At 37.9% G+C, this 27751-nt stretch overlaps 2 protein-coding genes across 2 annotated transcripts in view; one reads left to right on the top strand and one right to left on the bottom strand.

Annotated features, from left to right (window-relative positions):
- The window catches only part of LOC136257520 (uncharacterized), a 258968-nt gene that overhangs the window by 211690 nt on the left and 19527 nt on the right, over positions 1-27751 (top strand). The window lies entirely within an intron of this gene.
- LOC136260986 (uncharacterized) overlaps positions 1-27751 on the bottom strand; it is a 148533-nt gene that overhangs the window by 110489 nt on the left and 10293 nt on the right. The window contains exons 7-11 of the mRNA XM_066054978.1: positions 17390-17686; positions 16502-16819; positions 6154-6486; positions 2158-2454; positions 1250-1567 (exon numbers count right to left, since the gene is read on the bottom strand). Of these exons, the coding sequence (XP_065911050.1) occupies positions 1250-1567; positions 2158-2454; positions 6154-6486; positions 16502-16819; positions 17390-17686 (1563 nt within the window). The remainder of the gene's footprint in view (positions 1-1249; positions 1568-2157; positions 2455-6153; positions 6487-16501; positions 16820-17389; positions 17687-27751) is intronic.

Raw genomic sequence — 27751 nt, 5'->3', positions numbered from 1 at the left:
ATCAATTAACTTGCGTGACATGATATGTTAATCACTAGCTGTTCCGTTTTACTGTGCATGAGCACCGTTTCGTCAGAAAGTTAGATCCGAATTGGGAGTGACAATGTCCACGAATAATAAAAGCAATCACATGATAGTGCATGGGTAGCGCTAAATAAAATTATCCTGAAAACACTCTCCCTAGGGAAGTTACGTTCTTCACGCTTTCACAGTATGTTTATATGAGTGTTGGGTTTGTGTCCATGCCGCGTCTTTAAAAGTTATCATTTGGATTAGGCGTTTGGTAAGCAAAATCCGCTATACAGGGAGTCCAGTACTAGAAAACTCCTGTGCCAGTATTACTCCACAAAAGGTAGTTATATTCAATGATAATAATGGCGATAACGCTAACGCAAGCCGAGATATCAGCGTAATAAAGTGAATCTGGTCTTATTTTTGTGCTTGCGACAAGATAACCACTCATTTACAATTACGGCGCCCGCTGTACAATACATTTCTAATGGGAATGATTGCATAATTCATGGCTAAAATTGCAAAACCGTCCCTACACGTAAATAACTCAAAGTAGTAGCCGCGGGTGTTTTTTAATTGTGGCGTACGCTTTGTAGTTTCTTGGCCACGCGTCACTACCGTGAGTCTTGATTATACAGTATAGTTAGCAAGTCAAATAAAACAATGCAATAATAACTTCTACAGTATGTTTAGTAATTGTCCTTGTGTCTAAATCAGAAGAAAATTTGGCAAAAAACTCAAAGCCTGCTTTTGGGGCATGATGAGTACAAAAAATTGAAACGAAACAGCCGAGCTATGAAAAAGGGTTGTAAAATCAAAGGTGGTAGACAAGAAATGACTGCATTGATGTTAATGCTAATTGAATTATAATGGTAATGATACTAGTTCTAAATAAATTTTAATAATGGTTGTGGAAAAATTATTAAAATTTGTTAGTATTAATATCATTTCAGCCATTTCTTGGCCACCACTTTTGATTTTACAACTTTGTACCCAGGCTATTGAAGGCTGCAGTCTTTCTTTTTTAACAGTTAAGCTGTTTTTGTATGGACAACCTTTCGTAACAACAACTTGTTTTTATGAATCAAGTATGCCTTTCAATGCCTTTCTTTTATGTTCAAAACGTGACCAGAAAACAATGAAGGTACATGCTACAAAAATTTCAACTATGTAGTTGCTGCAATGAATTCAGTAGTTGAACTCATTAACAAAGATGATTGTTATTATGTATACTTACTGGTTATGTTTTGGAGTTCCACAGACAATGTTTCAACATTTTCACCAATCGTTATATCACAAGTGTACACTCCTTCATCACCTTCCATCAGATAGTCAAATTGAAGGATTGTTGTGTAAGTGTTACCATCAGCAAATGTTGGAATAATGGACACTCTGTCATCTTCTATTATACTTCCATCAGGTCCTACCCAGGTAAGAGTTACTTCACTTATATCTGTCCCAAAAGCTGTTGTTACTGAACAAACAATGTTCTGCATTTCACCAACCATTGCTTGCATGACTGTAGATGGTTGCAGTGTAATTGATGGAAAAAATTCTGTAAAACAAATAGTCAAATTGTAAAAGTATCAAAGAACATATCTGCATATAATTGCCACAACAAAACTTCCAAATTACATGAAGAAGATACATGTCCTTTAACTTTTATTTTTAGAACTATTGTTCAATGCAACATCAATTAAAAGCATTTACTATGTGTACTGTACGTTGCACTGGTTTATATATATATATTTATTTATTTATTTATTATCTAATTCATCCAAATAGGAAGGGGTGGCACCAAAAGGCTAGATCTGCATGAGGGTGCTTACCATTAAATGATTGCATCTTTTCAACTGGTGAAACATTATCATATTCATGCAATAAATGTGCAAGATCACATACTGTCAATAAATGGCTAGCATTTGATCTAAGTCAACACATTGTTTGAAAGAGTTAAAACTAAAGTATCAGTTGGAAAAACACACCCTTTTAGAGCCACATCATGGTTGAATTTTTCCTCATGAACACTTAAATTTAAGCAAGTTATACTTCTTGTTTATATTCCCATATACTATGTAATACATGAACAACTATAGCTACAGGTATATGTTTTGTAACTTCTATAGAACATGTACTGTATAGTACCTGGTACTTGTAAGTCATATGGTTCACTGGTGTACTCCACACCATCAATGATAATAGAGCAATTTAATATTCCACTGTCAGTTACTTCTACTTCAGTGATGTTAATAGTTTGTTCCACTTCCATGTCAGCAAAACAACCAGTAGAACAAACCCAAATAAAATCACTATCATTAAATGTCAGTGTAGAGTTGACCTCACAGGTGAAAGTGATGTTGGATCCAATCAGGTGTTCAAAAGTATTATTACTGTCATCAACAAGGTCACCAGGAGGATCACTTATAATGGTAACAAATATATCTGTGTAATAAAATTAAATTATCAGACTCTATCATACATTATGGTAGTACTGTGTAGTAGGGATCATGAAGGTTTGCACTTCATTTCAAAAACAAATATTGACCAGAAACCAGCCTCATAATACCTTCCCAGTACTTTGCTAGTGTTAGTTACTGTAGGAGGTATATAAGTTGAACCCAAAGGTGCCTGAGTATAATCTAATTATTGAACTCTTGACAGTGTGACTTGTTTGTATATTGTTTGTAGCTGAACTCTCTACAGAGTGATTTGTTTGTAGCTGAATCATCTACTGGGTAACGTGCTTGTAACTGAACTTACCACAGGATGATGAGTTTATTGAATTCTCTACAATGAGACTTTTTGTGGCTAAACTATCATCCAGTTTATTTACTTTGCGGCAGCAATGGACAGCTATCATTTGCTTTTTCTTCTTTTATGCAAGAATGGAAACAGCATAAAATGAATGAAAACCATCATTATTGTAACAAGACACAATGAAATAACCATTTCAATAATGTAGGTGATTTGAACTGTAAATTAGAGGTTTTCAGAACAATCTGAAACACATATATTATTATTTACAATGAGCCATTACGTTTGAACTTACGTCATGCAACAGCAGTGTTGTTTTACGGAACCTAGGTCATTATGGCTGTATAAAACAATAAGGAACATTATATTAGCATCTCGATAGACACCAGTGTGAATCGTTTACTGAACGACTGTGTTGTTAATCACAATATGTGACCGGGCCTGCGAAAATAGGGCATGTGGGCACATGATTTTTTCCTACTTTTTCAATGTTTCATCTCTAGTACCATTATGCTATGGCATTGCAATTTTCAGCTCGTAGTTGGAATTTAAATGGCATCATGATACAAGTTGCAGAATGTAAATATACTCTTCCAATACTGAGATATGACCTGGAGAGTGATGGGGTGTAGTTTGTGCCCACATGCCCTGTTTTCGCAGGCCCGGTCACATATACCCATATTGTCTGTGGTGTATTGTGTTTAACTGTGGCTGGTGGGGCAAATCTTGTATTTGGCCAAAAACGTTTTGGCAACTAATTAAATCACTGGCTGACTTTTCTTCAAAATATAGCACTGGATATGGTTTGTTTACCATACTGACAAACATCCATCCTTCACTGTTTTATTAAGAAGTCTCTAACAACCATTGCTGAAGTCAAGTTACATACAAAGTATCATATGTCCAGAAGTCTGAAGAGCATATCTATTATTTTCACACAATTTCCAATATTTCTCATAGATTGTTGCTGCTATTACAATGGATGACGTAAGGTCAGATGTGTTGGCATCTTGTAAAGTGCAACAATCTCCACCACACCCCGCCATACAACACTCTTTCCTTCCTTACTACTTCTGGCAGACTGTGCTATGTATGTACTGTACTATTGTTTGCATATTCTGATTATTCTGAAAACCTCTATACAAACTGAATGTTGTAAAAGGGTGACTGAACTATTAAAGTATCTCAATTGTGCACTTGCTACATGCAGTTGGATTATAACTCAGTGGTTTCTACTCTGATTCTTTTATACTACTGCAAGGACTTTCTGTAATGATTATTCCATGTACATACTGACTTTCAGCTCACTGTTCAAAGTAGTTTGCCTGGTATATGTGAAAACTAATAGTTTTTAAACACAAAACTTGATTACGGTATTGTGACACAGGTTGGGTTTTGCCATGGTAATTACCTTTCATACCACAAAAAGGCACTCCTTCAATGATTACTCCAACTACATAGCAATTTTTAACTCATTCCTTTGAGTGGTTTACCCTGTGGGTGTGACAGAAATTTGATATTAGTTTACATGAATAATCAGTCATAACTCCGTGAATGTTCACCAAATTCCTACCAAACATGGTTTAATGAGCTCTTTAAGCATGCCAAATTTCAGCCTGATTTGAGTGTGCGTATACATTATGTGCTTATTGCAGATATTTTGCAAAGTATGTGAAATGAAGAAGAATAAGGAGAAGAAAAACACAACAAAACTTTGGTTGCTCATATCTTGGAAAGGGCTATGGCAATTTTTTTCACATTTGGTATTTTGACTCCACTACCTGGTGGACACTTCTGTAGCAAATGTGGTTGAAATTGGATAAGGGATCACGGAACTACATATGTTTGAAAATAATGTTTTTTTCTTACTGTCAATATACAGCACTGGCTTATGTGTAACCCCATGTACCTTGTACCTTATATCATGTGTTATCATTGTATCATTGCTACTTGCAATTTGTTGTCTATAGTTATGTACACTTACTGGCTTTGCAAAAAAATGTTATGTGCTTAGCATTAGGGAATGATAGAACTCAGTGCAGCAGAAGGGTGTTGTGCAAATATACTAGACGGTGCAAGCGTATATGAGCACATACAAGTGGTATAACCATTGCCCCCAAGGGTGTGGCATGGCTACCAACATTAGAAGCTGTTTTGTACTACTTGTAAATACTGTATGTTTAATAACCCTATAGTCAACAGCTAAAAACTTAGCCAAAAATAGGTTTTTATTGACTGCAAATAGCCTGTTGTAAAAACTTTTTTAGTTATTTAAACAAGGAGACAGCATCAGCTATAGCTGTTTTTCAGCTGTGCCCTGGACAAGCATACATTAACAAAGGTACATATAGCTTAAATCGGCTAGTTTAAAGACTTCGTTTCAGTTAATGAAGTGAGCAGGATGTTCCAGATAGTCATGCCACGATAATAGAGGATACGCTTTCCATAGTTTAAGTGCATGCAGGCACATACAAATGATGTGAATTGTGCCCTGTATGGCCTGTAACAGACATTGCAGATTTGAATGTGGTATGCAGGTAGGAGGGTGACAACTTTGTTGAGATCTTATAACCTTGCATGATAGTATGAAATCTACAATGTTCAGTCAAAGTGAGATTAAATGTAGAGAAGCCAGTAGAGTCGATTGATGAAAAACATCTCTAGTCTTTTGAAATGACCAGTATTAGTAGGCACCCACACAATGTCGCAATAATCAATTATTGGCAAAACATGTGCCTGATACAATAACTTCATCACATTGGGAGTAAGAGATTTAAGGCGATTGATCAACTATAGCTTGACATAGACTCTCTGTAAAACATACTCCACATGGTGGCACCGAGCTAAATGTTGGCCAACATAAATCTCTAAATATCGTATGATAGATACCTGTCTCAGTGGAATACTGTCAATACTGCCTAGTGACAGGTGTAATGTCCTCCCAAAAGTATGCTGTTGGGTCCCAATGAGCATATATACATGAGGATTTTGGAACACTCAGTTTCAACTTGATAGCAACTAGCCAGATAAAAAGCTGTGAAACAGCACACTGAAGAGTGTGTGTTTCAGTTGCCTGAAGTCATTATGACAAAAATGCAATTCTTTATTATCAGCATAAAGATTGACATAAAGATTAGTAATGGCAGTAGGAAGATTATTAACGTATATATAATAGCAATGGGCCTAGAATAGAGCCTTGAGGTACATACCCCAGCTGTGACTTCTCCTTTACATGAGAGAGCACCTTGTATGCAGAAGTTTGACTAAAATGGTGCTTTAAAACAAGAACATCTATGTCAAAAAGGAAGCTATGATAATCAGAAAGAGAACACAATTGTACTGAAATCTCTATCATACAGTAGTACCTCAAACTCTATTGACCAATACAAGACACATTTAAATTAGTGTATATTCCCTTGCCTATTACATCCAAAGTGAATTGATCAAGTGCTACTGGACCGGTACCATTAATACTAACCAAACAAAATACAAGTCTGCCATTATCAAAGGGTGTCAATTCTTCCAGTGTGAAATTTGCACTGTACACCGCTGAGTTACCAACTATGATGGGATCTACATCTTCAAATGTTTCCAGTGATAATATTGATATATCCACACTGCTTGTAATACCCCTCACTGCTGTTGCATTACATTCCAGTGTGAGTGATTGTCCAGAAATCTGCTCAGTTACAGCTCTCAAATTTACCACAGGAGTTGGAACTACAGTAGCAGAACAAATAGTGAGCATAATAAAATTACAATAAAATGACAAACATTTGATCATATCTACACACACACACACACACACACACACACACACACACACACACACACACACACACACACACACACACACACACACACACACCATATTATGAACAATGACTATCAAGCTTAACAATTATTCCGAAATTTAATAATCATGCCACATATATTAACACAAGCCTATCATATTTTTTTAATACCAAAGTTTTTAGAGCACTGTTTCCTTCCAATAATGTAATGTAAACTCTAAATTATTGGCAAAGAATTTTTGATTATCAGCACAAAATTATGTTTAATGCTTCGATAATTTATGGCATCTATTAAATGCATTGAAGTAAAATTGGAGTATGGTACTACTCAAATACAATGTTGTCTTGAAAGAGTGTGAGTGATTAAGAAACTTGATAACTAAAGGTCAGTCACCTGTTTTGCTTGTGAATATTCAACCCATTTTGTTTGGGATGAATACTTGCAAGTGAAATGGGTGCCATGCTCTTTAATTAGAAGGTTTTTAGTGCTTGCACTCTCACAAGTCTATGTTGCATTGAGCAGTACCGTAGAAACTGCCATTTAAACTTTTGAAGTTTACACGTATTTTATGTGTTGATGTAGGCCTTTATAGTGTTGGGGTCACTGGTGAGCATTGTTCAGAAATGACATGAAGTGAAAAGGTGATTAGAGAAGGAAGGAAAAGCCACGGTGGCCATGGCCATGGTCACTCTGATTGAGATGCTGTAATCAGAGTTGACAAAAAGCCAGCACGGGAATCTGTGATTAAAAAGCTGGCACCAGCATGGCTATATGTTTTGCTAAATTGCTATGTTACTGGCACTGTATCATCAGTATTAAGCACACTAGTTGTATTAAGGTACACTGTATGGAGTAAAGTTTTCAGTGAGATGTAATTTATTGCTCACCAATAAATTGAAGTTAATGTGCTCGGTAATCATAGCGTGCGGCGAAGATTCAATAATAAAATATTGAGGCAATAATACCTGTTAAGCAATTTCTGTAAGCTCACGTGCTATACTGTGTCTTGTGAGTCAACATGCCGTTCAAGGTGTGATATTATCTCCAGCTGTAGAAAAGGACCAGATCCCGATACTAAATGCTCTATCTTCACTGAAGAGGTGACCTGTCATTGTTGCTACCATGAACAAGTGTACTACTGCTGACTCATCGAATTTGATTGTGAACCACTCAATAGCACTGCTGTGCCCAAGTGGGATTTGATACTGCCATTGTGCTGCTACTACCGTCATCCTAACACTGCTATTATTCCGATGTGCGTGAGTTATTTTATGTACATTTTGTTGTTTTAAATGTATGTGGTTCACACCCACAGTAATTATTGTAATGCCAGCCACTCATCGTGCATCTGAAAGTCCAGCAGCTGAATCTTACAGCCTCGTAGGCGCGCCCAAATCCCAACTAGTGGCTTTAACAGCGACGGCATTGAAATCCCATCTTCAGCATTACCGCTTGTCCACAACAGGAAAAAAGCTTCATTAGTAGACCATCTCTACAACCACATATGTTCACTTTCCGAAGGAGCTGCTGGAAGTAACCCTACCACTAGCACGCATGGCTCTCAAGCACGAAATTCTACTACCCAATAGACAAATAATTTCATAATAATGAAAAAATCTACCGTTGCCCCTAGCAACCTAAATTTTACATTATTTGTAGGTGTCAATGTTTTAAGTCACCTCTCCGAGTTTTAAAAGGATAGCATATATAAGTCATGAGATATGACATTTTGAAGTTGCAATTTTCCCATACATTGTCAATGAGAGGGGAAACAGTTGCCCTTTCTTGGTGATCACACAAATCATTGGATTTAAAGAATGTCATATCTTATGACCTATATACACTATCCATTTAAAACTTGGAGAGATTATTGTTGACATTCACACCTACAAATTATGTAAAATTGAGATATATGTACTTTCGAATTTTTGGTTTTTACATATGTTGAAATACCTGATTTTTGTGATTGCCCAGAAGGGGCAACTGTAGCCCTATCACATAGATATGTATGGGAAAATCACAAATTTTAAGATGTTATATCTAATGACATATATATGCTATCCTTTCAGAATTTGGAGAAGTTACTTTAGACATTATCACCTAAAAATATTGGGAAATTCAGGTTGCTAGGGGCAGCAGTTATTACTATATGCTATAAAACCTATTATGAAATTTGTCCATTAATGCCTTCCAGTGCCCTATCAACACATTCCACAAACACATTCAGCAAATCCCAGAACTCTACCTCTGCCACAACAACTTGTAGACCAGCTGACTGCTTACCTCCAACAGTATCGAACCCCACCAGTAGGAATCCAGGATTGGAAATATGGAAATATTACAGATGATGATAACCTGTCTGCTTCATCGAGGCTAACTCATACCACTGTCTCAGTTCCAGCTCAAGTGGTAACTTCATTACCTGTTGTAACATCAATTACCACCACCTTGTCTGATGCCATGTAACCTGCAGTCACTAGGACCCCGCTACCTGCAACAATATCTGCTGTTACCATCCTGCTACCTCTGGCTAACCTATCAAGGTCTCCACTACCTGTTATCTCCACTAGGATCAGAGATAAGATAGCAAGAGGTGAGTACATTGATTTTGCAACCTTGTTACCTAAAGCCATGTATAGTACAAACAATCCCTTGTCCCAGCAGTCAGTAACAATTCAACTTAATCCTGATGGTGACTTGTTTGCCATTCAACCAGTGCTTATTGCCAGCAATTCCTCTGCTAAAATACCCTCCATTGCTACTTGGATGGAGGCTTGGAACATATACTTATCGGTTCGCACATGCGTTAACTCCTCTTGTGCACTAGAATTAATACATTATCAATGCATTATAACCTCAGCTAACTCCGACCATCCCTTGACAGCATGGTTTAAATATGACCAAACATTTTGCACAAACAAGTGACTCATCTCTATGATGGGATACTTGTGACCCTGACTTATAGCTTGAATGGTTTACCATAAATGCTATGCTTCTGCACATTCTGCAACTATGCCCACAAATGCGATTGTTGTGGAGGTGATCACACGGCCAGGAGCTGCCCATTCTGTGGGCAGCCGGCCAGGAGCTGCCCATTCTGTGGGCAGTGCAGACCTTGATAAACCCTTACCATGGACCTCGATACGACCATTTATTCTTGAACGTGAGCTAAGTAATTATCCCAACAAAGCCTTTGTTAGGAGGCTCATTAATAACTTACGACATGGCTGTGCAATTGGCTATGCAGGACCTCAGTTTATGTACTTTGCTAATAATCTACACTCTGCATCTCAGCTGCCAGAAATAATTGACACCACCCTGAAAGATGAGTGCAGAACTGGACGTATTCTTGGACCCTTTCACCACCAAACTTTTGTACCTCTGGTTTAGGCCTTGTTCCAAAGCACGACAGAGGATGACGAATTATTTATCATCTCTCAGCACCTCATGAATGTGGCAGTAATGATTACATTAACCCAACAGAATATTCTCTGTCTTATTGCACAATAGATGATGCATACAAAATAATTAACACTAGGCCCTGGTGCACTTATGAGAAAAATTGATCTAAAAATGCATTTCGTTTTATCCCAGTTAGAGGAAAGGATTGGAACCTTCTCGGGGTATGCTGACACTATATAAACAAATGTCTGCCTTTTGGCCTCAGGTCAGCTCCCCACATCTTCAATGAATTATCAACTGCTATTCACTGGATTTTGCAGCACTCCTACAGTGTACAACATATACTCCATTACTTGGATGACTTCTTCACTGCCGGTCCCGCTGATTCACCAGTGTGTGCACGTAACTTAACAGCCATGTTAATATTATGTGACAAGATCAATTCCCCTATTAAGATGTCTAAAGTCAAAGGCCCTACCACCTCACTGACTTTCCTGGGAATTACAGTCACTATGGATATATAGGTTTAGTTGTTAAAAACAGAGCCATCTCGTAACCTCCTAGACGATTGTGGGGACGTTGTTCTGCGTTAGGAGAGCTGTTTAATAGCCTCCATTGGTCCTTGTATTAGTATTAACTTCTGTTAAATTCCCTGACTTTCAGTTTTCTGTTATCTCCAACTGTAATTCCTTACTGCATCTCTTCTCAGTATCTTTTAGGCAGAATATCGACGAACCAGTGTACTGGCAGTAACGTCCAGTTGACTGTTCTGGACGCCCTCCTGTGTGTCCTTTTGGTGGCATATCGACAAAGCGATGAATGTATTAAATTGGCAGCATTGAACTTCCGGTATAGTTTCAAGAGTGAAGACTGTTTCATTTTCTGCCGTAAATTCCCTCTTGCAGCGTCCTTTAGGCGGTATATTAATGAAACGTCAAGATTCACTGTGCCATGCAGCACCATGCATTCTAACACCTCTCCACATGCCTCTTTCTTGTAACGCATGTGCAATGTTATTCTCCAATTATTGCCAACCCTTCTCATGTGTGCACCTACCCAATCTTTCCTCCAGTCATGGTGGAGCTTCAGGTTAGTCACTATCATAATACACTCATGCATGCTTGGCTGCAACATTAACCTAGTTTAACTAGTTAAACTGCATTTAAGGGGTCTATGGTGCCTACTTTCTCAAAAATATGTGTGTTATATTAGAGTATTACAATATTATTATACAGTATATTTAGCAAGTCAAATAAAACAATGCAATAATAACTTCTATGGTATCTTTTGTAATTGTCCTTGTGTATAGATCAGAAGAAAATTTGGCAAAAAACTCAAAGCCTGCTTTTGGGGCCATAATGAGTACAAAAAAATGAAACAAAACAACCGAGCTGTGAAAAAGGTTTGTAAAATCAAAGGTGGTAGACAAGAAACGACTGCATTGATGTTAATGCTAATTGAATTATAATGGCAATGATACTAGTTCTAAATAAATTTTAATAATGGTTGTGGAAAAATTATTAAAATTTGTTAGTATTAATATCGTTTCAGCCATTTCTTGGCCACCACTTTTGATTTCACAACTTTGTACCCAGGCTATTGAAGGCTGCAGTCTTTCTTTTTTAACAGTTAGGCTGTTTTTGTATGGATAACCTTTGGTAGCAACAACTTGTTTTTATGAATCAAGTATGCCTCTCTTTTATGTTCAAAACGTAACCAGAAAACAATGCAAGTGTACGTTACAAAAGTTTTCAACTACGTACTTGCTGCAATGAATTCAGTAGTTGGACTCATTAAATAAAGTTTAAGTTATTAAACACAGTTAATGTTGTGAGCGCAGGCTGCGCAAGTACCCAAAATATTAGCATGCAACAGTGGGATCTAATAAGAACAACGCATGCGCAACAAAGTGAGCAGAACACGTTGGCAGTAATTCATACCTGTTGTAACAAATCTTGCCAGTTACAGTGGCTTTTAATCTTCAAGATGAATACTCGTAGTTATCGCCGACTGAGAAAAGGGAGGGTCGTCGTCCTTGGGAAGTTCGACTGCTGGATTGAGCAAGCGAAGAGCTTTGTCACGCCGGAGGAAGGGCCGCCTAATGGAACAAGTATTCCGGACAGGACGACGACGCGACAAGATGCGATACTACAATGCTAGTAGCCACCTTCAGGGTCGTTTCCACAAGTTGCTTACCTTGGCCCACGCACGGTGTCACGGTCGCCTGGGACAGCTCCGACGCCGCTAGACTCAATACCAACAGTAACTACAGCTCCACCTCATACCATAACCAGTTCGTCGGACGCCACCTAATCAACAAAAATGCAGGGAAATCACGTGGTGGGTATCAATTAGAATCTTCGAGGTACACCACGACTATCGCGAAACGGCCTCAAACAAGATGCTGCATCGGGTAAGCAACAGTATAACACCAATTGGTGTACTAGTATAATCTTGCACACTGTCCCCACACACACTGTATATATTTGTATACAATCAGTGGGGATGTACCAGTACATCGTATCAGTGGCCAATATGGCGATTTTGTCTTTTGCCAATATCGGTTGGTCTCAATATAGCTGCCAAAATCAATATAATATACCGAAATAGTCTTTTCCATGGTAAAGCCGCATTATACCCTCTGTTATATAGCAAACAAAGCTGGGGAAACAGTAGTTTTATCCTTGAAAAGAAGTGCTACGCTACGAGAAGCCATAGAAATACGCGCATAGCAAACATTCTTTGTTATAACCATACAAAAATGATCATAGTGGAGAGCTATAAAAAATAAATAAATAAATAAAATAATAAAATAAAAGTAACCATGGGATGAATAAACTAGAAACACAGCTTGAAACAACCAGCCATCTCTATAAGCAGAAGCTTGTGGGCGCGGGGAAGCGTGACACTCAGGATATAGCTTTGTTCTATCTTTTGTTAATGAAACATGTCCTTATAAAGAGAGCAGTAATTTCCTGGGCTGTGCTTGGTTATGTTAACAGGTGCTAGCAGTTAATATGCAGCCATAGAGTGTCAGTAATACTGGTAGGGTAATTAAAAGAATTATTTCAACACAACTCCGTTTCTGGTCCTCAATACAGCACAGAGAGCTTACAAAACATATGGCTACTTAGTTCATTGTTAAGAGTTGTTCAGTCCCTTTTAGTTTACAAATAGCACACAAGTACTTAGACTCATCATGGCTTCCTTTGAAAATTAACAGCTTAAAAGTGATGATGCAATAAACCACTGAGTAGCAGTGAATATAGGATGAATGCCCTACATGGACTGAGGTTTAAGTAATTAGTCAAATGTTGGAACCACTAGTATCGCGCTTGTGAGCTCCTGCTACAAGCCATTAAAAATACGGAATGATTTGGACTTATCTTGGTGGGAGCACACACTAAATAATAATAAATAAATAAAAAAAAATTAAATAAACTTGTGGGTGCCTCACGGCCTGGGCTGTTAATTGAGGCCACACCACCACAGGCAATCAACCATTGGCAGTGATTGTTAGGACTTGGAACTGCTTACTAAGTGTATCTTATGGCAAGTTAAAGTTTCTCAGTTTCCTCTAATCTAAATGTATAGCTGCACTTTATTATATTGGGTCGGTGTCGGTGTTCTGACTTAGTATATCGCTTTATATTGGATCGGTTCAGAAATTTCTCTATTGGTACACCCCCAGTAAAATGTGAAATAATAAGAGTTGCTTTGTAAAAACAACAACACAAACACATGGTTATCATAAATTGTATGTAAAAAGCAGCCAAGTACATATTAGAACTTTGCATAGTAGTTTCATGGTGTTGTGCCAGCTTCTTGCACACCATACCCTTGAGTCTTATAATAGTCCCAAAGAAAAGTCCATTTTATTGTCATTAAAGGAAACTTCAACCTATACATCTTCAACAGGAATTGTTTCAAAACACAGTGCCTGCTCTAATGTGTACACGATACAGTGTCTTCGTCATATATCTGTAGTTGTATGGTTAGGATGTGTTCCACAACTTTGCCAGGCAATTGGTACGGGGCACACCATTGGGTTGTTAGTTGCATGTTAGTTTGCGTGTACGTTATGTCTTCCTAATGTTTACGTTGTCACGCTTGATATGTATGTCGTCACCATTGCTTGTCCATATACCAACGTATGTCACTGCCACTGCTTGTTTTGTATGTCACCGTTGCTCAGCTTGCACATCATCATCATCATCTTCTGTATGCTGCAAGCATAGCTTATCTTGCATATTACTAGATGTTGCCACCATCATCATTTCTGCACATTGCATGGTCTAAATAAATAACCTTGATGCTTGGGGGGGTAGATCACGATATACATAATACATATCATGACCTACCTATGGCCTCTATTGTAAAGAGTTTAGGACAGAGACGCTTCTCTGCTCTAAACTCTTTCATTACCCAAGCATCAATAAACCGAAAGTACTTCCTACTTTGGCCCCGCTGGAATTACATAACCTTGCCTAGGCCATATACCATGGCAGATGAGGCCCCCTGGCACCTACCAAACCCCCTCCTCAATCAATGGATTGCTGGAGGTGAAGAATGAAGATCCGAGGAACAGAGCACGTAAATAGGTGAGTGGTAGCGTAACTAAACATTAAATAAAGTTTAAGTTATTAAACACAGTTAATGTTGTGAGCGCAGGCTGCGCAAGTACCCAAAATATTAGCATGCAACAGTGGGATCTAATAAGAACAACGCATGCGCAACAAAGTGAGCAGAACACGTTGGCAGTAATTCATACCTGTTGTAACAAATCTTCCCACCCTGTCCCTACCCACTGAACAGTTCACAAACTTCACTACACACAGGTACTCTATGTTAATTGGCATAGTATGTTGGCAGTTAAAAATTCTAGTCAGTATCCCATTGTCAATAGTGGTACTTACATACATATGTAGTGTAAGCAGTAGGGCTGAGCAATACTGCCGTTTTGGTATCACGATCGATACTAAAGCCACTATTCACGATACTGAATAGTTCACGATACTTACCAATAAGTCAATCATAGCTGGTGCTACATAGCTTATTGCTCAGCATTCCTGCAGGAAGTCCTATAGGTGATAACAAACTAGCCACTATCATCCTTGTTTACAGTAACAGTTATTGTAACACATGCTTTGAGGTTGGTATGGTGTTCACACCTCTCTGCAGGGGAAACCAGATGGGTGGACTTTATCATTTACAAGAATTCTTAGCCTACTACTGCATAACAAATGGATTTTTAATGACAGTAATGTACAGGCATGGTATCACGATAGTTAATAACAAAATATCGCGATATCGATACTTTCAAAACATCGCGATATATCACTAAAACGGTAGTATCGCTCAGCCCTGGTAAGCAGTGGAGCAAGCTAAGTAGACACATAATGTTGTTGTTGTTGTTGTTGTTGTTGTTGTACTCTAAACATTTACATGAAAGACTGTACTATCATATGCATTTTGTTGCGAGTTCTTCAGCTGTAGGTCTGACTGGATTCCTTCACTGTGCCAGCCTGGATTCCTTCACCGTGCCAGCTGCTACCACAAGTAGAGATTGCTATTGAGGGATGCTCGCAGTTCAAATCTTTGTCAGGAGAGATGCTCTTTTATCCTGCCTGCAGTCATAGACAAGCCCCTCCAGTTCAGAGTGCCATCAGGAAATTGGGTTGCTAACAGCTGCTTGCCTCTCCCATCCAGATCAGTATCAGGAGACGCTCTCCCAACCAGATTACTAGCTGAAGATGCTCTCCCATCCAGATCATTATTAGGAGACGCTCTCCCATTCAAACTGCCAACTAGAGATGCTCTCCCAACCAGATTGCTAGCCAGAGACGCTCTCCCATCCAGATCACTACCAGGAGACGCTCTCCCAACCAGATCATTAGCTGAAGATGCTCTCCCATCCAGATCATTATTAGGAGACGCTCTCCCATTCAAACTGCCAACTAGAGATGCTCTCCCAACCAGATTGCTAGCTGGAGACGCTTTCCCATCCAGATCACTACCAGGAGACGCTCTCCCAACCAGATCACTAGCACAATCTGGCACCTGCGCACAGGTGTTGATGCTGTCACAATCTGGCTAAAGCCACGTGACACAAATTAGTGGTGACCCGCAGGTCAACACATCACCTACTACTGCTATAAGCAGTTCGTCCATTCTCCTTAGAGGAGTCTGAGACAGCCAGGGGGCCTCACTTAGGATATCTGCCTTACCCACTAGGTTCTCCCGTTTGGCCTCTATTGTAAAGAGTTTAGGACAGAGACGCTTCTCTGCTCTAAACTCTTTCATTACCCAAGCATCAATAAACCAAAAGTACTTCCTACTTTGGCCCCGCTGGAATTACATAACCTTGCCTAGGCCATATACCATGGCAGATGAGGCCCCCTGGCACCTACCAAACCCCCTCCTCAATCAATGGATTGCTGGAGGTGAAGAATGAAGATCCGAGGAACAGAGCACGTAAATAGGTGAGTGGTAGCGTAACTAAACATTAACAAAGATGACTGTTATTATGTATACTTACTGGTTATGTTTTGGAGTTCCACAGACAATGTTTCAACATTTTCACCAATCATTATTTCACAAGTGTACACTCCTTCATCACCTTCCATCAGATAGTCAAATTGAAGGATTGTTGTGTAAGTGTTACCATCAGCAAATGTTGGAATAATGGACACTCTGTCATCTTCTATTATACTTCCATCAGGTCCTACCCAGGTAAGAGTTACTTCACTTATATCTGTCCCAAAAGCTGTTGTTACTGAGCAAACAATGTCCTGCATTTCACCAACCATTGCTTGCATGACTCTAGATGGTTGCAGTGTAATTGATGGAACAAATTCTGTAAAACAAATAGTCAAATTGTAAAAGTATTAAAGAACATATCTGCATATAATTGCCACAACAAAACTTCCAAATTACATGAAGAAGATACATGTCTTTTAACTTTTATTTTTAGAACTATTGTTCAATGCAACATCAATTAAAAGCATTTACTATTTATTTATTTTATTTATTTTTTATTTCATTGCTTTACAGATACACAGCAAAATTACAAGGACTATGTGTGCTGTACGTTGCACTGGTTTATAAACTACCATTAAGTGATTGCATCTTTTCAACAGGTGAAACATTATCATATTCATGCAATAAATATCAAAGATCATATTATACTCTCAATAAATAGCTAGCATTTGATCTAAGTGAACACATTATTTGAATGAGTTCAGACTAAAATATCAGATGAAAAAACACAACCGTTTAGAGCCACACCATGGTTGAATTTTTCCTCATGAACACTTAAATTTAAACAAGTTATACATCTTGTGTATATTCCCATATACTATGTAATGCATGAACAACTATAGCTACAGGTATATGTTTTGTAACTTATGTATAGTAAATGTAATACCTGATACTTGTAAGTCATATGGTTCACTGGTGTACTCCACACCATCAATGATAATAGAGCAATTTAATATTCCACTGTCAGTTACTTCTATTTCAGTGATGTTAATAGTTTGTTCCACTTCCATGTCAGCAAAACAACCAGTAGAACAAGCCCAAATAAAATCACTATCATTAAATATCAGTGCAGAGTTGACCTCACAGGTGAAAGTGATGTTAGATCCAATCAGGTGTTCAAAAGCATTATCAACATCATTAACAAGGTTACCAGGAGGATCACTTACAATGGTAACAAATATATCTGTGTAATAGAATTAAATTATCAGGCTCTATCATACATTATGGTAGTACTGTATAGTAGGAATCATGAAGATTTGCACTTTATGTCAAAAACAAATGTTGACCAGAAACCAGCCTCATAATACCTTCACAGTACTTTGGCAGTATTAGTTACTGTAGGAGGTATATACATCAAACCCAAAAGTGCCTTGAGTATAATATAATTGTGGATCTTTTGACAATGTGACTTGTTTGTATACCTAAGGGTGGTTTGTTTGTAGCTGAACTCTCTACAGAGTGAATTGTTTGTAGCCGAATCATCTACTGGGGGACTTGCTTGTAACTGAACTTTCCACAGGATGATGAGTTCATATATCTGGATTCTCTACAGTGAGATTTTTTGTGACTGAATTATCATCCAGTTAATCTACTTTGTGGCAGCAATTGACAACTATCACTTGCTTTTTCTTCTTTTATGCAAGAACGGAAACAGCATCAAATGAATTAAAACCATCATTATTGTAGCAACACACAATGAACTAACCATTTCGACCATGTAAGAGATTTGAACTGTATAGAGGTTTTCAGAAGAATCTGAAAACACATATAATTACAGAAAGCCATTACATTTGTACTTACGTCATGTAATAGCCATGATGTTTTACGGAACAAATATGTTGTTTGTCACAATATACCCAAGCACATTATCTGTGGAGTATTGTGCTTAACTGTGTCTGGTGGGGCAAATTTTGTATATGGCCAAAAACTTCTTGGTGACTAAAGCACTGTCTCCAAATGTAGCACTGGATAATCTTTGTTTACCATACTGACAAACATCCATCCTTCACTGTTTTATTAAGAAGTCTCTAACAATGAGTCAAGTTACATACAAAATATCATATGTTTGAAGTCTGAAGAGCATATCTATTATTTTCACACAATTTTCAATGTTTTTCATAGATTGTTGCTGCTATTACAATGGATGACGTAAGGTCAGATGTGTTGGCATCTTGTAAAGTGCAACTATCTCCACCACACCCTGCCATACAACACTCTTTCCTTCCTTACTACTTCTGGCAGACTGTGCTATGTATGTACTGTACTATTGTTTGCATATTCGGATTATTCTGAAAACCTCTATACAAACTGAATGTTGTAAAAGGGTGACTGAACTATTAAAGTATCTCAATTGTGCACTTGCTACACGCAGTTGGATTATAACTTAGTGATTTCTACTCTGATTCTTCTATACTACTGCAAGGACTTTCTGTAATGATTATTCAAAGTATATACTGGTTTTCAGCTCACTCCTCAAAGTGGTTTTCCTGGTATATGTGAAAACTAATAGTTTTTAATTACAAAACTTAATTATGTAATTGCGACACAGGTTGGGTTTTGTAACTAATCTCCATGGTCATTATCTCAATTCTTTTCATACCACAAAAAGGCACTGCTACAATAACTACATAGCAATTTTCAACTCATTCCTTCAAGTGATTTACCCTGTGGGTGTGACAGAAGTTTGATATTATTTTATGTGAAAATAATCAGTCACAACTCCGTGAATGTTCACCAAATTCCTACCAAACTTGGTTTAATGAGTCATTTAAGTGTACCAAATTTCAGCCTGATTGGAGTGTGTATATATATTATGTGTTTATAGCAGATTTTGTAAAGTGTGTGAAATGAAGAATAAGGAGAAGAAAATTATAACAAAGTTTTGGCTGCTTGTATCTTGAAAAGGACGGTGGCAATTTTCTTCACATTTGGTATTTTGACTCTGCTACCTGGTGGCAGGGGCATAGCTAGCCTTCAGGGTTGCCTGGGCACTAGGTACAGCAGTCCCATGCAAACTACTTAGTAAAAATGCAAGCCCATCTTTGTGGATTCTTTATTACACATTTGCTTATGAAAAAGTGTTTAAAAGTGCATATGGGAACCTAGCTTACTACCACACTGCTGTTTATGCAGTTAATCTATTAATATTACTGCATGAATATTATAGAAGCAACTGACTTAATTCTCAAGCCCCAGTAACAAATTCTTTTTCACTCTTCCATACTTGTATACAACTTTTCTTTAGGTATACTTCATATATCCAAGTACTTTATATATCTAACACTAATATTTTAGTTGAGATTTTAGTCTTGCTTCTGGAATCCTTGACGATGACATGACCGCAGCTCTTCCCACCATGACCTGGAAGACGACGGTAGCCACGACTTTGTAAGCTTTTCATCTGTCTACCATTACTGTTTTCAACTAAGAAAGTTCACCAGAATCGTGTGTGCTCAATCCGTGATCACTCAAATTTCAAAATGTAATCACGTGATGCTGTGCATTATATAGAACTTTACTTAACTGATAAAGGAATCTAATCCAAAACAGCCAGCTGTAAAAAAAGTGTGCGGCCCTCAAAAAGGCTATGGTGAAAAAAGATGTGAAATCCAAGGTGGCGACCAAGAAATGGCTGTGATGGTAGGTTAATGGTAAAAATTTTAATAACAACAATTCAGGTGAATTTTTGTGCCGCTTGGTCTTGGCAAAAAATTCATCTAAATTGCCGTTATTAAAATTTTTACCATTAACCTACCATCACAGCCATTTCTTGGCCGCCACCTTGGATTTCACATCTTTTTTCACCATAGCCTTTTTGAGGGCCGCACACTTTTTTTTACAGCTGGCTGTTTTGGATTAGATTTCACTTCTTTTTGTATTTGTATACCTCAAAGCCGGCCTATCTGGCCATAGGCCGGCTTTGGGCCTTTTTTAACCTGTCTTTTTCTTTACCACAGGATGAAGAAAAGATGAAGCAGATGTACTTTAAATATTTCTGATTTTATCAGTAAATGTACAAATTATATATATAATACATATATTTATTACAGAACTCTCCATGGTGGTTTCTTTGTAACTGAACACTCTACAAAGTGACTTCTTCTTGCTGCTCTTCCTATACGGTGAATTGTTTGTAGCTGAACAATATACAAGTAACTTCTTCTAGCTGATCTCTCTACAGGGTGGTTGGTTTGTAGCTGAATTCTGTGCAGGCGATTTGTTTGCAGCTGAGCTCTTTACAGAATGGTTTCTTTGTAGCTGAACTCTCTACAAGGTAACTTCTTCTAACTGATCTTTCTACAGGGCAATTTTTTTGTGGCTGAATTTTCTACAGGGTGATTTCTTTGTAGCTGAACACTCTACATGGTTGTTTCTGTGTAACTGAACTCTCTACAAGGTAATTTCTTCTAGCTGATCTCTCTACAGGTAGATTTGTTTGTAGCTGAACTCTCTACAGGTGATTTGTTTGCAGCTGAACTCTCTACATGATGGTTTCTTTGTAGCTGAACTCTCCACAAGGTAACTTCTTCTAGCTGATCTTTCTACAGGGTGATTTATTGTAGCTGAACTCTCTACAAGGAAACTTCTTCTAGCTGATCTCTCTACAGGGAGATTTGTTTGTACCTGAACTCTATACAGGTGATTTGTTTGCAGCTGAACTCTCTACATGATGGTTCTTTGTAGCTGAACTCTCTACAAGGTGACTTCTTCTAGCTGACCTTTCTACAGGGAGATTTGTTTGTAGCTGAACTCTCTACAAGGTAACTTCTTCTAGCTGATCTCTCTAAAGGGAGATTTGTTTGCAGCTGAACTCTCTACAAGGTAACTTCTTCTAGCTGATCTCTCTACAGAGAGATTTGTTTGTAGCTGAACTCTCTACAGGTGATTTGTTTGCTGCTGAACTCTCTACAAGGTAACTTCTTCTAGCTGATCTCTCTACAGAGAGATTTGTTTGTAGCTGAACTCTCTACAGGTGATTTGTTTGCACCTTAACTCTCTACATGATGGTTTCTTTGTAGCTGAACTCTCCACAAGGTAACTTCTTCTAGCTGATCTCTCTACAGGGAGATTTGTTTGTAGCTGAACTCTATACAGGTGATTTGTTTGCAGCTGAACTCTTTACATGATGGTTTCTTTGTAGCTGAACTCTCTACAAGGTAACTTCTTCTAGCTGATCTCTCTACAGGGAGATTTGTTTGTAGCTGAACACTATACAGGTGATTTGTTTGCAGCTGAACTCTCTATATGATGGTTCTTTGTAGCTGAACTCTCTACAAGGTGACTTCTTCTAGCTGACCTTTCTACAGGGAGATTTGTTTGTTGCTGAACTCTCTACAGGTGATTTGTTTGCAGCTGAACTCTTTACATGATGGTTTCTTTGTAGCTGAACTCTCTACAAGGTAACTTCTTCTGGCTGATCTCTCTACAGGGAGATTTGTTTGTAGCTAAACTCTATACAGGTGATTTGTTTGCAGCTGAACTCTCTACATGATGGTTTCCTTGTAGCTGAACTCTCTACAAGGTGACTTCTTCTAGCGGATCTCTCTACAGAGAGATTTGTTTGTAGCTGAACTCTCTACATGTGATTTGTTTGCACCTTAACTCTCTACATGATGGTTTCTTTGTAGCTGAACTCTCTACAAGGTAACTTCTTCTAGCTGATCTCTCTACAGGGAGATTTGTTTGTAGCTGAACTCTATACAGGTGATCTGTTTGCAGCTGAACTCTCTATATGATGGTTCTTTGTAGCTGAACTCTCTACAAGGTGACTTCTTCTAGCTGATCTCTCTACAGGGAGATTTGTTGGTAGCTGAACACTATACAGGTGATTTGTTTGCAGCTGAACTCTCTATATGATGGTTCTTTGTAGCTGAACTCTCTACAAGGTGACTTCTTCTAGCTGACCTTTCTACAGGGAGATTTGTTTGTTGCTGAACTCTCTACAGGTGATTTGTTTGCAGCTGAACTCTTTACATGATGGTTTCTTTGTAGCTGAACTCTCTACAAGGTAACTTCTTCTAGCTGATCTCTCTACAGGGAGATTTGTTTGTAGCTAAACTCTATACAGGTGATTTGTTTGCAGCTGAACTCTCTACATGATGGTTTCTTTGTAGCTGAACTCTCTACAAGGTGACTTCTTCTAGCGGATCTCTCTACAGAGAGATTTGTTTGTAGCTGAACTCTCTACAGGTGATTTGTTTGCACCTTAACTCTCTACATGATGGTTTCTTTGTAGCTGAACTCTCCTAAATGTAACTTCTTCTTGCTGATCTCTCTACAAGGAGATTTGTTTGTAGCTGAACTCTATACAGGTGATTTGTTTACAGCTGAACTCTTTACATGATGGTTTCTTTGTAGCTGAACTCTCTACAAGGTAACTTCTTCTAGCTGATCTCTCTACAGGGATATTTGTTTGTAGCTGAACTCTATACAGGTGATTTGTTTGCAGCTGAACTCTTTACATGATGGTTTCTTTGCAGCTGAACTCTCTACAAGGTAACTTCGTCTAGCTGATCTCTCTACAGGGAGATTTGTTTGTAGCTGAACTCTATACAGGTGATCTGTTTGCAGCTGAACTCTCTACATGATGGTTCTTTGTAGCTGAACTCTCTACAAGGTGACTTCTTCTAGCTGACCTTTCTACAGGGAGATTTGTTTGTAGCTGAACTCTCTACAGGTGAATTGTTTACACTTTAACTCTCTTCATGATGGTTTCTTTGTAGCTGAACTCTCCTCAAGGTAACTTCTTCTGGCTGATCTCTCTACAGGGAGATTTGTTTGTAGCTGAACTCTATACAGGTGATCTGTTTGCAGCTGAACTCTCTACATGATGGTTCTTTGTAGCTGAACTCTCTACAAGGTGACTTCTTCTAGCTGACCTTTCTACAGGGAGATTTGTTTGTAGCTGAACTCTCTACAGGTGAATTGTTTACACCTTAACTCTCTTCATGATGGTTTCTTTGTAGCTGAACTCTCCTCAAGGTAACTTCTTCTAGCTGATCTCTCTACAGGGAGATTTGTTTGTAGCTAAACTCTATACAGGTGATTTGTTTGCAGCTGAACTCTCTACATGATGGTTCTTTGTAGCTGAACTCTCTACAAGGTGACTTCTTCTAGCTGACCTTTCTACAGGAATATTTGTTTGTAGCTGAACTCTCTACAGGTGATTTGTTTGCAGCTGAACTTTCTACATGATGGTTTCTTTGTAGCTGAACTCTCTACAAGGTAACTGATGTCTCTACAAGGTCACTAGTTTGTAGCTGAACTCTCTACATGGTGGTTACTTTGTAACTGAACTCTCTACAGGGTGACTTCTTTTAGCTGATCTTTCTAGAGGGTGATTTGTTTGTAGCTGAACTCTCTAAAGGTGATTTATTTGCAGCTGAACTCTCTACATGATGGTTTCTTCTAATTATATAGACAACGTCTATACAGGCTATGCACTTACATGCAACTTCCAGATAAGTAGTCGTATATGATAAGGTATGCTGTTAGCTTGCTTGTCAGGTTGAAGCAGCTCCAAAATGAGTCTTCATGCATGGCTGGTCTTATATGGCACACACTAGCTACATCATCAACACTATTAAAAAACTGAAATAACTATACTTCTTGAAACCATATAAAAGATTCAACAATTGTGTTGGAAAACCATACATTTGGGCACATAGACCAACTTTCTTTTTTATAGTTACAATGAAGCACTGAGTGCTTATCTACCTTGTGTGAAAATTTTGTGATGATACTTTGAAGCATTCCAAAGATATGGCTAATTTACTATCTAATACATAACAAACTAACTTTTCATTATCAGTTTAAAGAAGTGTATAGTGGTCAAGTGTGACAAATTGATGACAAATCACTTTGTTGACAAAGATCTCCTTTCTCACAATCTAAAATGAATGAAAAGAGATCTTTTAGGGCTTAATCATGTATTGTTTGTGCTTTTCCTCAATTAAATCACTTGTATTATTGTCTAAAGACAAGAAAATGTTTGGTTTTGGGAATGAACAAATCACCCAATTTGTAAGCTAATTGCTGTCCCACACATTGTCAAACTACTATATACATGGCCTGATATAATTCAGTATATCTCCTAGAATAAAGAAGCTATGGGTGCGCAATTTCACAGCAAGAAGGCTTAATAGTTGCTTTATCAGAATAATTTATGCAAAAAAGTTAATTAAAAGAAAAATATCGTTGAAATTTTCAATTGATGATTCCCACAAATTTTGCATGCGACCAAATGTATGGTTTTCCAAAATAAGGTCACAATTAAGAATGAAGAGGTTTACAAAGTATTCTAATTAATTGACAGTGTTTACATAAAGATGTGAGAAGGTGTATGGCTGCAACTTTCTCAAGATAAAAGGTATGTGCATGGTAGCTACAGTATGTGTCAGGCTGAGGTGACTCCAATGAAGAGGCTGAGGGTTGCCAGCTGTAGTACATTGATTCACAAGCTTTCAATACTAAAAGGCCCCTGGTAAGATACATAGTTTGCAAAACATTCTGTGACTGCTCTATTAGAGCATTTTAATGGATGGTTACTGCTCTATTAGAGAGTTTTGATTGTTTTAGCGGAACAGTACAGAGGGTCCAACAATGTTACAAAGAAGCATCATGCTGTAAAATTTAACCTATATGTTGACATGATAACCTTCATCAGGAATTTTCCGTTGGTTGATCCTGTTCCCGCTTTCTGTTTCCGTCCCGTTTTCTAGAATTCTACTTAGCTACCCCAAAAAAGAGCAAGTATGTAATTTAGTTTGTTTCAGTAGGGGCGTGCCATGGCAGGTGCCGCAGTTTGCTATGCTTGCAGCCCGGACACCAGCAGTGATTACCCGGGCCTGTGCCCTGGCAGGCCCAGGTGCAGTTATGCCCTTGCCTGGTGGACACTTCTGTAACAAATGTGAGCCAATTTTGGAAACCATTCTTTTTGGCACAATAGTAAATTTTCTCTTTTATAGCTAAAATGAGGCACCGGGTGTGTATCTATCTTGTGTCAAAATTTCAATTTGATATCTTGAAGGGTTCCAGAGATATGGTCAATTTACTGTTTAATACATTATAAAGTAACTTTTTATATTAATGCATTGAATTCTCTGAGTGATTAAGGGTGCTCTGTACAGTCTGCTTATATGGCTTCCCATGAAATTTAATTTGTACTATAACTTACAAATGGTTTTAGCAAATGTCCTGTACTTTTTTACTGGATATAAGCTAACACTAGTACACAGTTTAGTCCAAACCCAACTGCTAAATTTGCTTTAGAACATGAGTTACAATTTTCCCCTTTATACTAGAACTAGTCCTACAGTTTACACACAAGAGCCTTGATACTTTTATGATACACTATGCTAAACAGCACAAACCATTGTGCGTTTTTATTTTTGTCTTTTAGCTTCTCAATCATCACATATTTATCTTTTTGGTTGACAGTCCCAGAAATCCTTGTTATACTTCTACGTTATTCATCATCTGAACTTGCTATTTCAAAATGGCAAACGCTCTTCTTTGGCAAATTTACTAAAGTAGCTTGTGTGAAAATTTCATGTCTATTGGATTAAAAAGGATGGAGTAGTTCTAATTAAGTGATAGGGTGTAGAATAGCAAGATCCGTGTGCTTGTTGCTATGGGATACCTAATTTACAGGTACTAAAATGCATCAACATGTCACAGAGTAATAATATTTCTTTTAGTGCAAAACAGACTATGTTTTGGGAAGCCTTGTACGAACTGTACACAGCACCCTTAAGCATGATAAATTGTGACAAATTACTTTATTTACAAATAATTCCATTCCTACTGTCTAAAAATATTATAAAGAGACTTCTGATAGTTAAATCAAGTGTTCCTGGTCCGATTTTCAAAGCATTACCCCAAGTGGTTTTTCTGGTAGGTGTGACAAGTATAGTCAATTTTTATTAGCTAATCTTGATTGCATAATTGTTACACACTGTTGATTTTTTTATTGTATCTTCCTGGTTTTTAGCTCAATTTCTTTCAAACCACAAAAGGTTTGAGGTTCAATAGTTAACTTATTCACCCACCGATTTTCAGCTTTTTCCCGTAAGCCATTTACCCTGTAGGCTTGGTCTTCACACAAAATTCACCTGAATTGTCGTTATTTACCATTAACCTACCATGACAGCCATTTATTGGCCGCCACCTTGGATTTAACATCATTTTTCACAATGGCCTTTTTGAGGGCCACACTCTTTTTACAGCTTAACTGTTATGAATTAGATTTCACTTCTTTTTGTATTTGTATACTCCAAAGCTGACCTATGGCTGGCTTTGGGGCTTTTTTAACCTATCTCTTTTTCTTTACCACAGGAAGAAGAAAAGATGAAGCAGATGTTAAATACTTTAAACATTCCTGATTTTATCAGTAATTGTATAAATTATATATATATAATATATAATACATATATTTATTACAGAACTCACTGCATGATGGTTTATTTGTAGCTGATCTCTCTACAGGATGATTTGTTTGTAGCTAAACTCTCTACAGGTGATTTGTTTGAAGCTGAACTCTCTACATCATGGTTTCTTTGTAGCTGAACTCTCTACAAGGTAACTTCTTCTAGCTGATGTCTCAACAGGGTCACTAGTTTGTAGCTGAACTCTCTACATGGTGGTTTCTTTGTAATTGAACTCTCTACAAGGTGACTTCTTCTAGCTAATTTTTCTACAGGATGATTTGTTTGTAGCTGAACTCTCTCTACAGGTGAATTGTTTGCAGCTGAACTCTCTACATGATGGTTTCTTTGCAGCTGAACTATCTACAAGATAACTTCTTCTAGCTGATCACTCTACAGGGCAATTTGTTTGTAGCTGAACTCTCTACATTGTGGTTTCTTTGTAGCTGAACTCTCTACAAGGTGACTTCTTCTAGCTGAACTACGTAGTTGAACTCCCTACAAGGTAACTTCTTCAAGCAGACCTCTCTACAGGGTGTTTTGTTTGTAGCTGAACTCTCTATAGGGCGATTTGTTTGTAGCTGATCTCCATACAGGTTACTTGTTTCTAGCTGATCTCTTGAACTCTTTTCTGGGTGACTGCTCTATTAGAATGACTGCTCTATGTTACGTTATGTTATTATCAATTTTGCCAAAAGACCGGGTTGTACAAAAGGACAAGCCTGTAGGCGTACTTCCCACAAAAAGCACATACACACCAGAAATTACAAAAACAATGACATAAGCAAATACACCTGTAAAACAAAACTACTACAAGAACAAAA

Source organism: Dysidea avara, chromosome 1 (assembly GCF_963678975.1).
Source record: "Dysidea avara chromosome 1, odDysAvar1.4, whole genome shotgun sequence".
Lineage (NCBI taxonomy): Eukaryota > Metazoa > Porifera > Demospongiae > Dictyoceratida > Dysideidae > Dysidea > Dysidea avara.
This window is presented reverse-complemented; position numbering and strand designations above follow the sequence as displayed.